Source organism: Homalodisca vitripennis, chromosome 5, assembly GCF_021130785.1.
Source record: "Homalodisca vitripennis isolate AUS2020 chromosome 5, UT_GWSS_2.1, whole genome shotgun sequence".
Classification (NCBI taxonomy): Eukaryota; Metazoa; Arthropoda; class Insecta; order Hemiptera; family Cicadellidae; genus Homalodisca; species Homalodisca vitripennis.
In genome coordinates this window covers 72,836,101-72,852,903 of record NC_060211.1, presented here as the reverse complement: position 1 = coordinate 72,852,903, position 16,803 = coordinate 72,836,101, and the positions used below count along the sequence as shown (strand labels likewise).

General features: G+C 33.0%; 1 protein-coding gene across 1 annotated transcript; it reads left to right on the top strand.

Annotated features, from left to right (window-relative positions):
* The first annotated feature begins 558 nt into the window (after positions 1–558).
* LOC124362356 (solute carrier organic anion transporter family member 74D-like) lies at positions 559–12,963 on the top strand. The gene is made up of 12 exons (XM_046816790.1): positions 559–1,103; positions 2,087–2,320; positions 2,803–3,003; positions 3,966–4,106; positions 4,262–4,438; positions 5,317–5,481; positions 5,651–5,846; positions 6,579–6,720; positions 7,398–7,621; positions 8,776–8,879; positions 11,518–11,619; positions 12,762–12,963. Exons 1-12 carry the CDS (start codon positions 734–736, stop codon positions 12,890–12,892), a joined length of 2,187 nt encoding a protein of 728 aa, XP_046672746.1. The 5' UTR covers positions 559–733; the 3' UTR covers positions 12,893–12,963.
* The last annotated feature ends 3,840 nt before the right edge of the window (positions 12,964–16,803 follow it).

The following is a 16,803-nucleotide window of genomic DNA, read 5'->3' as shown; positions in this document are numbered from 1 at the left end:
CACCTCGATATCCTGTCCCTACAGAAACATCGCAGAGGTCCTTTTAGGACTAAAAGGGGCTTCCTCATCTTCTTGCTCTAAGGAAAAAAAGCAATGTATTAGGCTTAAGAACACGACTCTACATTTTCTATTCTTAGGATAAAATTCATCATGGAATCTTTAAAAATACATCCAACACATTTCAATTTTGATATCATATTTATCTTGCCTTAATATTTCAATATGCATTCTGCACCATATCACTTTTACATTTGAAACGTATTAATTATTATAAAATCTTAAATAATGAAGTGTGTAGTTTTGTAAACGATTTTATAGAAACATTACAGACTTTACTTGAAATCCTTATATATTTTCAAATTTGCTTTTTAAAACTACTTATTCCAAGGTATTATTAATATCTTTCCTTCAAACAATCACGTTGCTGCTATATTCAAACATTTTCAAGAAAATAGCTTCTTATCACTGTAAGAGTAAACAAACAAAACTGCTAAACCAATAGTAATAAACCTAGGGTAAGGCTGATTTCGGGGCGAGAGATAAGATAAAATACGCATCCATTATGTTGCCAGTCTTAACTTCAGTTTCCTCTATAACATCATGATACTATTGGTAGATTTTCTCGTGATTCAGTTATATTGCTTTTGAGTATAATGAAACCGAATTAACTAATCCATATTGATGCTTTAATCCAACTTTCTTTACGTTATTACTCTTACGTGTATTGTCAAAAATGGCTAACAATCCAGAAACTACCGTTAAGATTCCAGAGGAGGAGAAACTAATGACGGAACATTCCGAGGAACCTCCAAGAGTTCTCAGTGGACACCAGACTTCTGAAGACGAGAAGGGAGAGCCTGAGGAAGCAGGGATGAAGATGAGGAGGTTGACGGACATCGCCTTGCAACTACAGAACTCGCCTGGAGAGACGAGTTGCGGCCTTGGGTGTGTTCAAGGGAAGCTACTGCAGAAGTTCGCCAACAAGAAGGCCTTTGTCATTATGTACGGAGTCCTGGGAATTGTGACAGGCTCTACCAATGCGTACTTCAACGGCACCATAACAACGCTGGAGAAGAGGTTCAAAATTCCGAGCACTAATACGGGTAAGGGAGTTTCGTACTTTTATCGCAGATTTTTTTTCTGTTTCAGTCCAACAGTTGGGAGACAGATAAGTGTGTGACCTTTCCAAATCATCCACTTCAAGAATAGTCTTCTAACATCAGTTGGGCCATTTTATAGAACCCTTACAGTAACACACCATTTTCGGAGTACTGTGCAAGTTAAAAATGCCTAGGGGACTTTTAGAGGTGCTATCCAAAAATGCTGAACCATTTTTAACAGTTCACGTACAGTAATAAAAACATCATAACTTTTTTACTTATTGGAAAATTTTATAAATAGTTTTTTTATTCTGCAAGAATTTGTATAGTAAGTAACACTTTATATATTCAAAACTTTATTAACATACAAGGAAAATAAAAAATGCAACCTAAATCTTACTTTTTTTAATTTACACGGTCAACGTTCACAGAAGTAGTAAAGAATTCCTACATTCAGTGAAACAAGCCACACTAAGAGAACACTTAATTTTTATTTTATCTAAAAATATCCTTAAAAAATAAAATATAGGAACGTTTTTTGTTTAAAAAAAGTGACGTCCTGCCATATTAACTACAGACTGCCGGCACTTTTACTGATCGATTTACCAACTGTGCTTATGTAGTATATCACGTGCTTAAAAACGTTTTTTTAATCTGAATTAATTTAAAATATTTATTGAAATATACAATTTAACATTTTTAGAATAATTTTTCGAAACGTCCGGTTACCCAAACTTAGGTACTCAAAGGTTTGTGATGAGTCATGTAAAACTAATAATTTAATGCTATTATAAAAACAAATATTTTGATCAGATTATATTGAGCACATATTAGGCTGTTTATAGTTTTCTCTTAATATACTATGTAGGTGAATGAGACGCAACCACGTTTCTGAAAGAGTCAATATATTTAAAATAATTCACACAGTATTTCAACACTAGCAGCTCTTGTTATATTGACTTTTTCACGTTCCTCTGCATTTTCAGGTATAATCATTGTTGGAGGAGAGATAAGTCAGCTGTTCCTGGGCCTGCTACTCAACTACTACGGCGGCAAGGGGCACCGCCCCCGCTGGATAGCCTTCGGGGTCTACACTGTTGTGGCCTACTGCCTGATGAACGCCCTCTGTCATCTCCTGTACGGCCCGGGCCAGGACGCGCTCTTCCTCACCGAGGAGTTCGGCGGTCACCTGGACCTGAACACCACTGCCAGGCTAATAGGTAGCTCTGGAAATTATATCATGTATAACAATATCTTGTGAGTTATATAAATATTTCATCATGGCTGACATTTGTTATGAATAAATGAAGTTTATTCCACAGTAATTCAAATTTACGACACATGGCAATAATGGAATATTACTGACCACTGTTACTAGTAATTGTGGCTAGTTAACAAATTTACAATAAATATTAAATATAATAGATTTGAGTTCAGTTCAGTATATCGTTAAGGTTGACGTGCCTATTATAGGCAGTAAATTGCATGTGAAGCTGTGACAAAGCGCCAGTATGAGATACTGTTCAACTTTGTTAAATAAAGAATTCAAGATTATTTAGTTAACCCAATTAGCATTTAAATTTACCCTTAACTGTCTGGAAAAAACAATTGTTAACAAGCTCAAAACGGTCTTAATCACAAACAGATTTAACTTATTTTATTATTTAGATTTTCTATAAATATCTGGACTTTTTCCTCCTAGATGCGCAGAATCGAAAGGGCCTTTGCCAGAAGGATGGGGTGGTCAGTGAGGATTGCAGTATGGACAGCGGAAGTCTCGCCCCTCAAGTGATCCTGTTCCTGGCACATGTGATGAGTGGGATCGGGGGTTCCCTCTACTACACCTTGGGGGTCTGCTATATGGATGACAACATACAGAAGTCCAAGTCTCCAGCTCTGGTTGGTCAGTTCAGTTCTAGGGTTTTGTGGTTGGTTTATGTGAAACGCCTGCAATAAAAGTGATGCATTTCTCCAACACTGCAATGTACGGAGTTAGTTTCAAGTAATTGAAGGAGCCCGTTATGACTTTTCATTATCCTTGTAATATACCCGTCCTTATTTTCTTGAAATATATAGTTAATATTATCTCATAGGGATTAGATTTTCATTTTCTCAAATTATATGTGATCATAATCATAATCCGATGTACTGTATAAAATACACAGTATTTTTAATTCAATACATAGTTGAATTATATATTATATGAAGATAGTACTAATAACAGTCTAGTTCAATAAAAAGTTATAACAAATACCCCTGAAATATGCCGATGTATGTTTTTATTTATGGCTAATTTATATAATGTATATTTGCAAATATTCTTTAGTGAAATAAAAGTTTTTTTTAGAAATAGTTCTAATGAGTATTTTTAGTTTTGAATAAATCCTGTTCAAAATATATGTGTAGATTAATGTAACAGTTATCAAAATTGTATTATAAATAATTTTGTTTTACTAATTTGTAAAGTCAATTTCATGAGTTTTCTTAAAAGTATAATTTCTTCAAACTTGAAACTAATTATATTACTTTCAAATAATTAAAATGTTTGTTAGAAGTACCAGGGTTACCAACATATGCTTTGGAAATAAGAGATTTGTTTAAGTATTTTTTGCCACATCTTTATGTTTATAATTTAATCACAATTATGTCATTTAGTTTCCGAATGTCAGACATTCTTGTAATAAAAAAATCTGTCGATCTCTCTTAAAGAAAATCCACTCAAAACTGGTTAGGGTAATAATTTTTAATTTTAGGGCGCAGAAATAGTTTTTTTTGTGCTATTTGCTATCATTACGCTTCAAACAAGAAATATTTTGTATAGAGTTTACCTGGTTGTCATTCTGTAACATGTTTGTATTAACTCAGGATTATCCTTCTTCATGAGGATGCTAGGTCCTGCCTTCGGCTACACTATGGCCTCCCTCTGCCTCTCCATATTTATCTCGCCCTCGCTCACTCCCACCATCACCAAGCAGGATCCGCGATGGCTCGGGGCCTGGTGGATCGGTAAGTTTATTAAAGAACGTTTTATTCAATATACTATTCAAAAATCTTTCATTGTTTTGTCATCAGTTGAAACGAATAGCAACACTGAATCTTCCGTTATGAAGAATTTGAGAGCTTGACGGTTTCTGTGGTACTCCCAAAGCAATTTTGTATAGGCTGGCTGGTGATAGCAGTCTTCCAAGCGGCCTTCGGAGCATTGATAGGATTGTTTCCCAAGACACTCCCAAGAGCCGCTGCTCGTCAAATTCTGGCCAACGAACGTCGGAAAGCTGCAGAGGTCAAGACGGGGTTAACAGAAGAAATGGTCAATGAAATGCCGGCATCGTTGAGAGGTAAAATATTCAATACTTTTCGCTGTTGTAAAGTTAATCACGTCTCATCTTTTTAGACTATTATAAAAGGTCAAGCATGTGTATCTTCTTAATAAAGTATGGTCAAATGGTGCAGTTCTACTTTTACTGTACTCCCAGATTACTTATAACATTCTAAATGTTCCTATTTTTGTGAAGGCCTACTGCACTAGTACTTTTGACTGTATTAGTTAAAATAGAAGATAAATCATTCATATGGACGAGGTGTGCTGAGGTCTACGAGTTTTTTCAGTTAGTCCTGAGGTATGACGCTAGGGCAGCGCCACATAACTTTGATTGTTTCCGTTACAATATTTACTACCTGAGCCTCCTACTCCACAGAGAGCAGTCCTAGCGCTCACTTTTCCTTCCCTCAATTCATAACAGTGTAGGGGGGCATTGTTTGAGGAGTCTACCTTAATGGAGTGAGGTTCTGAGGTTTTTACGAAGATATAACATTTAAAAAGTAATGCAACTCCGTCAAACCTAGTCGTTCATAAACCAAAGACTTCAATAAACGTAATTATCAACATTTATTCTATACAGCTTCGAAACACAACACACATTCCAAAAGATTGCAAACGCAAGAACTGCCAACATACGCTCAGCTGTCCAACAATGATCATCTGTTTTTAAATATATTTCGATTCTGCCAACATTCGCTCAGCTGACTAACAATGATCAGCTGTTGTATATATATATATATATATATATATATATATATATATATATATATATATACAATCATACGATTACACATTAAACGTCTAAGTTTGGGATTTTATCCAAATAGTAACATACCTACATCTACCTTTACAAAGAGATATTTTGTCCTTCTAAAAACATATTTATCATTCCAGATATGGCGACAACATGCAAAAAGCTGATGAGAAACAAAATACTGATGTACAACATATTCGCCTCTGTATTCTATATAGCGGGTTTTTTGCCGTTTTGGACGTTCATGCCTAAATACATAGAGACCATCTACAGACAATCAGCTGCCTTCGCCAGTTTTATCACAGGTATGTTCAGATGAAGCATAGCTTAATTTGTTATATTAGCTTAAATAGCTTATATTAATTACTTTAGTTGTAATTTTAATTTAAATATGATTTTTAAGTTGTTTGATTTATTCCTTTAAGTAAATCATCAATACGATGCTGATATATATTGCCAGATTTGATCTTCCAGGTACTGTGGGTCTAATATTCTCCGGGATCGGAATCCTCGGCTCCAGTCTGCTCATATCCAAAATAAAACCCCGAGCACGGTCACTCGCAGCTTGGAATGTGGCAGTGGGAATTTTTGGAACCTTGGGGTTCATCAGTTACGTCTTCCTCGGGTGTCCACTAAATGAACGTCTGTCTGTTTCTCTTGCTACTGGAGTGTAAGTCTGAATCTAAAACTATTCGTTTTCCTCTTCTCAAAACCCCAAATCAATATCAATAAATCACTAGAAAATTTAAAAATATGTTATAATGATGCACTGTTGTTTGCTCCGCGTTTAGTTGTTGGTATAGGTAGAGAAATAAATATAACCTTTTTACTTTTAAAAGTCGAAATTTATCAGCATCACAGTCATGTAATTTCATGTTGAAACCCATGAAACGAATTTTCGAAACACATTTTCGAACATAAAGCAAATTGTACGCTCCTTGTATTGTACAAATGGTATGTTTGGTCAGATATAAAAGTATACGATATCCAATAATAATAATGACCTATTCTCCAAGATCGAATTGCTAGCTACACACAAACAGTACTAAATAGAAAGGAATGTGACAGAACATTGTTAATAATTAAGATGCAGATATCCACATTAGACACCCCTTTATCAATTCAACAACTAGGGCTGGTGGATTATTTGCCTATCTGAAATTTGGTAATCATATTTCTTGTCAATTTGAGTAAATACCATACGAGTTCATTCCATGTACTTAAGGAATGTAAGTTTTGGTTGACCAAATAAAACTGAGATGCGAGAATTGGTTTCACTAAAGCTCTGCCTTCAGAGAAAACAATGTTTTACTTAAAGTGTTGTCCACAAAAATACGACATCGTACGAATTAAATGTACCTTTTATTTGTTAACTTTTTCCTCCAACTTGCCGATGTTTCAGATCCGAGGCCACGATCTGTAATCAGGACTGTCAATGTAGTTTCGTCAAGTACTCCCCCGTCTGCTCTCCTGAAGGTCGCACCTTCGTCTCGGCCTGTCACGCTGGCTGCAGCGACTATCGCACACTCGCCAACGGTAGTAAAGTAAGTGAACACACTACCGTGTCTTAAGCATCATTCACACTAGTAGGCTGTCTGCTGACTGCCGGCACAGTTTTTGGAATAAGGATACTACTTGTTTTGCGTGCAAATTAATCAATCAGTGTATACCGAAATGGTGACTAAAGAAGATGTGGCTTTAACGTTATCAAAATGTATTGAATAAATTACGTACTATTGTCGAAATTCCTCAAATATATCTGAGCTCAGATATATCCGAATTCAAAGGTATCCGACCTCAGATATATCCGACTTCAGATATATTCGACCTCAGGTCGATCCGATCTCAAATATATTGTACAGATTTCAGAAGAATTACCCGTACATACAAACTTTAAAAATGTACTAAGTTTTGTTGGGTCAAAAATAACAAATAAATTTATACGATACAGAGCTTCCATTTCAACCACAATTAGAATTGTTACTTTCATGTACTGGGCAAGATGTATTTATTATACCTGTTAGCAATACACACTCAACATTTCCCGACTGAGTCCCGACTTCTAATTGCCAGGAAAATTAAGGGTTGCATTCAAACATCATGGGTGCAGGTATTAAAAAATGTTTTCGGATAAAGTCTTTATTTGTGGAGGATGCTGTAAATCCATGTGCACACCTTCTGTTATTTTCTTACGTAACCCACTTTTGTTTTCACCCTGTAGGTTTACACTGATTGTTCTTGTGTGCCCAAAACACAACCGGCCGCTACAAACCTGTCCCTGGAAAGTGTCCTGCACACAACCGCCCCTGAAGACTCTTGGTTTCTCACTGAGGGCGCTTGTCGTGTTGACTGTGGCAGCCGATTTTACATCTACCTGGCAATCGTGTGTTTTGTAAAGTTCATCGGGGCGTCTGGGAGAACGTCCAACTTCCTCGTTTCTCTCAGGTTTACATTTTTATATATTTTGCACTCCCACAACAATATTTAGATTGCATTCCGATAAAAATTTTAATGGTCTCATAGTATATTTCCTTAAGAAAATAACTCGCTTTCATATTTTAAGGAACAAAAGTACGTAAAAGAAAATGTTTTACCTATTTTAGGTAAATAGATTAGCTCTGAAGGAAATTGCTGCTGTTATTCGATTATTGATTTCGTAGTCTAAGATGACGAATTTTGAGTTAATGCTAGTATACGTTCAAATCTTATCTTCATACTCATCTTTTATCAGTAATATAAAGTTAAATCTGTATCGAATATTTCCATTGTACTACTTCATAAGATCCTAGCTTAGGCAAGTGAGCCGATGAGGATGGGCTTAGTACAGCTATAAAGAAGACCGAAAATCGCTTTAAATTTTTAGTTTAAGTTTAAGGAGCTAAATAAAATATGTTCGTCAGTTTAAGTAATTCATTTATTGAAGTTGGTACAGCTTTATATTAGAAAATGTTCGATAAAACCGAGAAAGTAATATATAATTTTTTATCAAAATTACTATTGGTTTTGGTTTATTCAGAATTCATTTTAAATGATTTTCTTAATGCTACGTGTATTTACTTTTTAAATTGTACTTTGATAACATATTAATTTTACTTGTCCCAATATAATTTGTTATAAACACAATTAACCACTTACATCTTCACTATTTCAATACAAATTTCCTTGTTTTGTTTTTTCCCTTCCGCAATTTGGATTATAAAATCATTAAATATTATTTTTCTTATAATGTTTTTTAATCAGATAATTCATATTCCCTTTATGGATATCAAAGAACATATTTTTCAATTATTGCTTACTTAATACTTATTTTTAGATTCCTAAAAATCTTGTCATATACAGAGAATTTTCCATGAATCATTTTTAGTTTTTTTTTTTTATTTTGGACTATAACCAAACTACTGATATTTCCATGTGCATTAGAAGTGGTGCACTTTCTGTTTTAAACAATTTTGTTACATCGCATAAAGAGAAGTCATTTTGAAGGAAGTAACTTCTTTTTAGACAGAATAAGCTTCTATACAGGAACACTGATAATTTAACTCTACAAAGCAAACGATAATTAAACCTTTATTATACCAGAACATCTTTGGTTTATCTAGGTGTGTTGATCAAAAGGACAAAACTGTATCGATGGCGCTGAACGTGTTGCTGATGACATTATTCGCCTTCATCCCAGCTCCCATCCTTTTTGGCCATTTCATAGGTACGTCAGTGTATTTTAGATTTTAATGAGTCATTGTCAAAATTGTAGTGTTTGCAAGATGTTTATTCAAAGTACTAGTATATACCGTATAGTATTCCTTTATGTTCTGTTTCTATCATTCCAGCTGATGACGTCTCATTCAGCTTTAATAATTATCATGTTTCCTTTATTAATTTTCTACACAAATAGATAAAAATAGTTCTAGTTTGTATATAAATATATAATATAATAAAATATAGTAAATTATCTAAGGAATAAAACTCAAATATTTCTTTTTAAAGCCAAAATTAAATACTAAAAGTGTTAATACATTTACGCACTCTAATACCTTCCATATTCTAAGTGATCTATTTTCTGATAGAGCGATTACTAAACAAAAACTAGTACTATACAAAATGGCGGCTGTTAAAAGGTTCAATATTGATTTTCTTTGAACAGCCACCTGTTCATAATGAATGAAGCTTATGCAGCGCGGATTGCGCCAACATGTTCTGAAAATAAATACCTTTAAAATGATTTGCATATTGATCTTGACTTGTATTTAATATTTGCAAGGCACTCCTACGGACCGTACGTCCAATGCAAACGTGTGATACTTCTTGCATAATACGGTAGGTAAGGTATCTGTACATCTTTGTGCGAGTTTGTACATTTTATCGGCTATGGTTTAGAAAAAATTAAGGTGCTGCTATAAATTTTACACACCCTGTATATACAAATGTAAACAATAAAATATTATATAATTTTAAGAATAAGTTCTAATGCTTTACGTTGTTTGGGGGAATACGATTATTCTACTAAATGCCTATGTTTTAATTTTTATGTATATTCTCGAGCCCATATTATATATATATATATATATATATAATATGGGCTCGAGAATATACATAAAAATTAAATATATATTAGGATTTGGAATTTATATAATTCTTAGACCTACTTGTGAGTAAAAGTCGTAAAAATATCAACTTTGTTGTTTTGGAACATTGTTAAACTACATTAATATCATGCATCATCATCATCATCATTAGTGGTGTAGCTCCAATGCACCCACCCGCCAGAAAATTCTATGATGTGTCATGTTTGTTACACTTCCCTTGTATACCTTAATTGGATAACGAACATAAACGATCCTCCTAAGTTTCACTTTCATACAAGATTTTGTAGTAAAATAGAGACATTGTGATTTGAAGATAACAGACAGCATTGGAACTTTAATTCTCGCGCATTTGTAGCTCTATAGAGTCGGCTTCTGCAATAAACATAACTGAATAAAACTGAAGCTCTTAATCTTTAACCCACATGTAACTAGAAATTATAAAATCCAGCTGACAGGTTTAATTTCCATTTTCACGGTATAGACAGTTGGAAGTTATTTATTGACCTTCCATTTACTGGCTGGGCATTAGCGAAACCTATAACTCGAGGGGATTTAAAAACGTAATTTCTGTCTATCTGTTCGCATTATATCTCAACAATGAACTGGTCTATAGACATTACACTTTGCGTTAACCTTCATGTATAAATAGGCAACCTAATGGTTTCATGCTGAAGCATGCCACTCCTTAGGATTTGGCTTAGCGTTAGCAAACATTTTAAAATTTGTCTTGGTAACTACTATGACAACAAAAAGTTTCAGAATAAATAAAATTATAAACAAATTGAGTCTAATCATATGATATTTTAATGCGTAACCTAACTATAAGAACTCAATGAGGTATCGACTTGAAATGTTGCATACAAGCTCAGTGAAGTGTGTTACGCGACACGTGGCGTGGCGTACTTAAATCTCCTTTGTAAAGCGATAAATTAGTCAGATGACACCCCAATAAGGTAAAGAACTGTCTGAAAAATGTGTTTCTTTTCTTTTAATTCTGGCGTATGATCCGGGATACAAAAACAACACTTATTTGTTAACAATAATGTATGCATTTTACAATTTACGATTACAGTCTTTTTAAATCTTTTTCATTCAATTAAATACAAATCAACAAAGTTTTTTATCCTTTATCTACATGTTTGCTGTCTTCTTCTGTATTATATTTTATTTATACATTTATTTCACTGGTATATCAATGCTACATAATTAAGAAAAATGCAAATAACTAGAAAATCTTATTAAGAGAAAACTAAAACATAAAAGCTAGAAGAATAAATAAAATGTTCTATTAGAAATATAATTATATAAAAGTTAATATTTAAAGAAGCATTATTAAAAAAATCTTTGGAGAATACAGGAACTGCATTACTAGCACTAGACTCAACATAAGTAAACTATGTAAAACTATCAAGAGAACAATACCCAGTTCTGGAATAGATACAACATATTCTATTGCATGAAGTAAACTGGGGGGATAAGGTTGTAACTGACATGGTAATACAGGTATTATAGTATACCTTTCTTCTGCTATAGCTATTCATCTTCTTTGCGTTGTTCTTTATCATAATATTTTTTTCTCTTACCTCCCTCCTTATGAATCTGTTTCTTACACCTGTGTATCCTTATTTTTATAGCAATTTCCTTCATCGCCCCTTTAGTTTTCTTTATGTTCATCTCGACCTGCACTTTTACGATTATACTAATTGTTATTGTAGACTTACTTTTCTGTTTCTAATCTGATTCTTGTCCTGCTTGCAGACTCGACCTGCTTGATCTGGGGAAAGACGTGCACAAGGAGAGGTAACTGTTGGCTGTACGACGCAGACAAGCTCAAATACCTCACCAACCTCACCTCCGCTGGTAAACTACGAGTAAACACCCATATGTTAGCGCTCATAAGCAGGCTAACTTTTTATAATAGAAGTGTATAGCTAGCTATTAACCGGTGTAAAATACTTCGTCAGTAGGTTAGGATTTTTATCCAAAAGAAAACTAGGTCTACAAGAACATATATCTTATCTATTCACAAAGATGTATGCATTTTACCAAAACTTACAATTATAGTTTATAAAAGTATTTTTCATTCATTTTACTTACATTCAACAAAGTTTTCTATCCTTATCTACACGTTTGCTGTCTTCTTCTTTATTACATATTACTTATAAATGTATTTTATACTAAATTACTGTTCTAGGTATATATAATTAATTTGTATTGTATTTTATTCTTTTTAAGAATTATGGTATTTAAACCAAAGTGGATTAACCCGTCTCTAAATTATTTTACTTTAAAAAAGAAGTACCGCAAGCATTTTATGCCAATAAACTGCCACTAATGCCCGCGCATATTTCTACGTCAGTTTTGTAATTTGAGAATACCAGCACACTACTGAATTAGAACCAGAGTTAAATTAATCTTTATCCAATAATTATATATTACAAATAGTACGAGTAGTTCGTCGTTTCCACTCATAACCAGTGAGTCCTGTAATTTCCAGGTACTAACGTTGTTTGGAACCAATTGTGTTAACAAGTTAAAATTTTATAAAAATTGTTTGTACTTTACTAATATTTTTAACCACATAATGAGTTAAGACATTTTTAAGTTTAATAAAAATATTAGGATTATTTACATGTGATAAGGCCATCTGAGATGGAAGAAAATAAATCGAGTTTGATATTATAACCCAGGTCTCAGCAACCTCCAACAAAACAGTTCAGGCTAGAGTCCTCTTAATATGGGTTCCAGGTTGGTGACAACAACTCTGATTGTCTTATGTGTTTTTGACTAAAACAATCTTTCTTAAAAGTGTAGTATGAAACTCTGTTTTAGCATAGACTTCCACATAACTTTGCAATGCTGAAGATAGGAACGAGCATGGTTACCCAGAACTGATTCTTGTAGCCAGCTCGAACAAAAAATATTGATAGTATAACTCAAATAAATATACGATAGTATTATTGATTTTCTAGGAAGTTTTAATCAGAACTTTAATTTTTTAGCATTCATCGGCATTGGTACTTTATTCGACGTCGGAGTATGGTACTCTGTGAAGGACATGAAGGTATTTGACGAGGAAGTGGAAGGTGAAGGAGCTTCTGACAATGACAAGACTCAAGAGAGGAAAACATAGTCCATCAAACAGTAGTATTCATTGTAAATAATGTATATAAATTTAAAAAGAAGAAAATACTCAACAGTTCACAGCTTGTTATGAGACTTTTTTAACCATGGTGTTATAATGTCAATCTGTCTAAAATAATTAGTAAATGGTTAGGTAATTTTAAATGCAGTATGTACGCTTAAGATTAGGACTGAGAGTAAACTATTCAGTTTTTCAACCTCCTTTTCAATCGTGCTGTGCCATGGCAAAACATATTATGTAAAAAATTATCTTTTCGTATTGTTTCCGTTAAAGATGTGTGTTTTAGAGATAAGTTCTATTTTTTTATTACTCTTTTACAACCTAATCGTAATGAAATGAGTCTTCAATCAATAAATCTCAATTGTTTTAAATATTATTCTTTAAAAATTAATGATTTCTTAAAAGTACACTGCATTTATGGATATAGTTGTCATATATTGAGTGGTTTGAAATTATAATGTATAAGAGATGCATATTTAAGAGTATAAAAAATGTCTAAGTGTACAACTCTCTCTCAAATGCTATAAAATTTTAGAAACAAAATGTTCCATTACATACAAAACTCTATAAAGATTTTGTAAAGGTTTCTCAGATGCTGATGATCTCTTAAAGGATGTATGAACGAACCTATAACATTTATATTAACCGTTTTTCACTCAAATTGTGTGACATTCATTCCAAGTTATAAATAACAATAGTAATTATTTTTCAAAAAACATTGTATTATTTCTCAAAGAAAATGACATTGCGCTTGGTTGTCTAAAGATGATGTTGTTTCCTGTTCTCACCTCTTACAGGAAAACATTAAAATGTTTGTCTGTCCAACAATTATTCTAATAGTAATTAGTGGCACATAAAACATAATTATGCTGAAAAATATAATTTCTCTCGTAAAAAAATAAACTTCGTTATATAATAATGATTGATATATTATTATGAAATCAATTCACTTTTATTCAAGAAGGCGAAGAATATGTTTTAACTACTGCATTAAAATTATGATTCCAAACAACAAAAATACATTAAGAATATTCTTTTCTAAAAAATATAAAACATTAGGGCTGAATAACCTTTTATAATTTAATTTCTGTATAATCCAGTTACAATTACAAAATGCTACGTAATTTAGATAAAAATACAATATGTTTATTGTTTTAATTACATAGTTACGTAAGTTACTAAGAATCTGACGAGGAAGGTTTTTGAACAATCGAATAACATTTGCTAATCAATCAGAACATTTAAAAGGAACATTATTTGAAACATTCTCCACAACGAGGTGAAATGTCAAGCATTTTTTAAAGTCCAAATACAAAATAAGTTCACCAATGCAAACATAAAATTTTTATAACAAGTTACTGATAAAACTTGCAAATTAATGAACGTTGCGTAAATTTTAATGTGATGTTTGAAGTATGTGGAATTGTGATGAGGTTATAAGGAAATCGTCGTGTTTGTGTTGGGAAAGAGCACAATGCGCACAGAGTAATAAGCACTTTGTAATAATTACTCTATGGCATTGAGGATTGTGAAACGTGATTTTCAGCGATGTCGTTTAAAATTGCCTGCATGTAAAATAGAAATAATATTTTATTAGGTTAATATCCTATGTCTTTGTATATGATATTATTTATGCGTATAATTTGTGCAGACATTGAAAAAACATTTGATAATGTTTATATTATGAGGGGAAAAGTACAGTCCATCATCCTACAGAAATGACATTCAGAATACATGTATGTAGTAAGTGCAGTTATAAGCTTATACGAGCGTATGGACGTTACCATAGACAACGCTAATAGAACAAATAATATCGTTACAACAAACAAAAGTATACGCCATGTACACTGTGTCTCGCCAACCCTATAAATATATACAATGATGAAATGGGCCAAAAATAGAAAACAACGTATAGCAGCGATAAATATCACTTTTAATTCTATATTGTGAACTGGCAACCTTACTCTCGTAGGGGAAAGTTTTAAGACGATCTCCAGACTAGGTATATATAAAGGAAACAAAAGTAATGACTTTTAAAGTGAAAGAAAGGATAAGAACTAAAATAATAATAAACCAGACAACATTATAACAAATAAAATCTTTTCAATTTCTAGGAAGTGACAGGAGAATACAGCAGAGATAATAAATATAAATTGAATATATTTAATTGAATATTTACCAAAATATGTGGTACAATCAGCAACAATATAAAAACAAAAAGAAGAAACTAAATTAAAACTTTATAACTCACCAAGGCTTAAATATGGAAGTTAATTTTTGACAAAAACGTAAAAATAATAAAGCAGAATACAAGCACGAGAAATTCAATTTGAAAGAGGAGCGAAGGGCTGCACAATACAAGATACACTTGGAAATGAAGATATCAGAGAAGAGTTGTAAATCATAATAGGAGGAAAGGGAAGGAACATCTAAACTTAATGAACAATGAAAGATTACCTCTTAAGTCATAACGCTAGAAGTGCATAGGAAGGCAGTATAAGTTGTCCGAGGAGGAGATGGGGGTACTACGACTGACAGATGATACTAAATACTTAAAACACAAAATAAAGCTCCAGCTTAACTAGGATTTACGTATTTTCCCCCTAGCAAAATAACTAAATGCTCGTAAGCACCGATCAGCGTTTTCAATATACAACGACTAACTTTTGCAACAATTCGTATCGCGTGGTCGGAATAAAGAAAAACATTATATAATAAAGAGAAAATTAAAAAAAATTCTTGTTTGTTTTTAATACAAATGACATAATAAAAATCACTTTTTATGATAAAATCTGAGAATATTCTGAATAGTCCAGGAATTCCCCAAACTTTTAAATTGCTCTTTTAATTTTCTATACGGATGAGGCAATACAATTCTGTGGCAGCAGTTTTTGTCTTCACCACACCACTTCCATCAAGTATACAACGCAGAATATGAAAGGCAAAACCGTATAGAGCTTTTTACGCTGTACGCGCTTTTTGCGCGATTGAACTTTTATTCCCAAACAACAACGATTCTTTTTGGAGGAACCTGTTAAATACTCGATGCTTTCTTTGTTAAATCTTTTTATTTTTTTTTTGGGTTTGATTCAGGATTACATTGTGAAATAACGGTGTTTTTGCTAAGCTATCGGAGATACAGCGTCTGAAACACAAATTTAAACGCTACCGGTGTTCAATGACGTCAATAACAGTACTCGGTGTGGCAGTTATCGCAAAGCTGGTGAACTGGACGAAGCAGAATGAACTGAGGACAACGTGTCACTAATGGGTGTACGGGTTGGTGTAGTCTAACACTGATATTGAAGTCACCGTACATTACAAAAGTGAATTATGTAAGATTTGAAAAGATTAAACATTTTTTCTTGGACTTACGCTACATCTATTTGAAAATATTTATGAACGTAAATATAACCATTTTTCTGCAGAAGTGACTTTTAATCCTTCCTCCTTCCATTACAAAGTCAAATCACAATTTATTGTAGTCCACTTATAAAGGGTAGGATACGAGTCTCTTCTTGATCAAATAAACTGTTCCTTTCTACGCGGTAGGCCCTTGAGGAACGGTTTCGTATGTGCACTCTATTTTCTGTTTAGTGATGGTTAAAACCTTTAGTTGAAGATTTTCCTCTGTTTGAGCATCAGTGTTTGTGCATAGTAGAACATTTTTAAGTGCTTTTTGAAGTTAAATATTTTGGTTTTTGGATTTTCAAGGCGTTCTGGGAGGTGAAATAATGTTTTTTTTTTCGACGGCGAAATCCATCATTAAATCAAATTGACGTAATGGTTATGGGATTTACATATAAAAAGCCTACTTCACCGAATAATGGTGCATTCATGAAATAACCACGAGGACAGGAAGACAATTCACAATGATAGAGGACATGCCAACATGCCAT